Below are 1,364 nucleotides of genomic sequence, written 5' to 3'. Positions count from 1 at the left end.
CTGAGTCATTTCTACCTTCTCCTCTCTGTCAACGCTCTCTGGTTTCATTTAAAAGAGTCGATCATCAGATATTATCCAACATTAACCTTCAGGGTGGATATAGCTCGCTAGCAGCCTCGCACCGAGGACCTATCCACGTCATCATTTACCCAGAATGCTTTGCTTTTAAATAAAATGGCTCTGTCCGTATTAAGTATATTTTTAAAAATTTACGAAACTAAACATCCTACAGTATTTTTACAGTCTTTATTTTACAGTTAAAATATATGTTTATCATATAAAGTGTAATGTTACAACTAATCGGGGATCCCTTTAAAACACAGCTGCACATGAAGCAGGTAAACATTTGATCAAACAGATCATCTCATGTCTGACAGATAACCTGAGCTGTAGAACAGGAAGCTGGAGTGATCAGCGTCTATAGCTACAGTGATGGGGCCGACCGTTGCCACAGCGTCAGCCAGAGCCTGCTCGTCTCCCTGAGGAATGAACCTGTAGTCTCTGATGTGTGCCACTGCCAKCCGGCTGTCATAAAAACAAGGCTGTGTGTCCTGTGGAAGGAAAGAGGTGTCAGGCCGGGTGCAGAATGCTTCTCCCTTCATCACGAGGGCGCCTGCAGACTGAGCCTCACCACTGAGGTGTAGGGGTAGCTGTCTGATGCCTGCAGCCCGTTGTTGATCACGTAGTCATATGCGTTGGCCATCCAGGCACCGCTGCACCCATGAGTACCGTACGGTTTGGAGCAGTCCACCAGGTTTTGCTCACTCAAGGAGACCAACTGACCTGTCTTCTTGTACAGCTGCCCCTCTATTGCACCAGTGGTACTGAAAGCCCAGCATGAACCGCAGTACCCCTGTCAGACAGACCCAAAAAACAAAGCTGGGTAAAATCCGGTCTACGTTAGATCYGATCAAAACCCGGGGGCATCATACCTGATCTTTAACCTCAGTGACATAACCCTGGTTCCTGTAGTCCACAAACCAAGTGTCTGATTTCTTAGCGTTGTAACGCAGCCTTCGAGCAGAAACTTCTCTTCCTCTCTGAACAAACTGGGCGTTGATCATGGCACCTTGTAAAACCCGGTACTCCTGTCTGGTCTACAAATGAAGAACAGACGGTTATGGGCTGCTGTTCGTAAAGTCACACAGTCAAAAATTATTACCAATATTTTTGTTTTATTTAGCCTTTTATAAGAAACAAAGAACATATTGATTTTTCAAAGTCAGTTTTTCACCATATGATTCATACATTTATAAATGTCATAGTTTACAAACTAAATATTTAACTTACAAATTAATATTTAGTTAACAAGCTGAATATTTAACTTGTGACTTAAATATATACATTATTCAGTTAGATACCGC

General features: G+C 43.0%; 1 protein-coding gene across 1 annotated transcript; it reads right to left on the bottom strand.

Moving 5' to 3' along the window:
• Nucleotides 1–382: 382 nt before the first annotated feature.
• Nucleotides 383–1,097, bottom strand: cts12 (cathepsin 12; the record flags this gene model as incomplete). Its single annotated transcript, XM_014031617.1, is given in 3 exon segments — nt 383–551; nt 632–853; nt 933–1,097. Coding segments are annotated over 3 exon segments (556 nt in total), but the record flags the coding sequence as incomplete, so codon positions are not given.
• Between the last annotated feature and the right edge of the window lie 267 nt (nt 1,098–1,364).

Source organism: Austrofundulus limnaeus, unplaced genomic scaffold, assembly GCF_001266775.1.
Source record: "Austrofundulus limnaeus strain Quisiro unplaced genomic scaffold, Austrofundulus_limnaeus-1.0 Scaffold1283, whole genome shotgun sequence".
NCBI lineage: Eukaryota > Metazoa > Chordata > Actinopteri > Cyprinodontiformes > Rivulidae > Austrofundulus > Austrofundulus limnaeus.
This window is presented reverse-complemented; position numbering and strand designations above follow the sequence as displayed.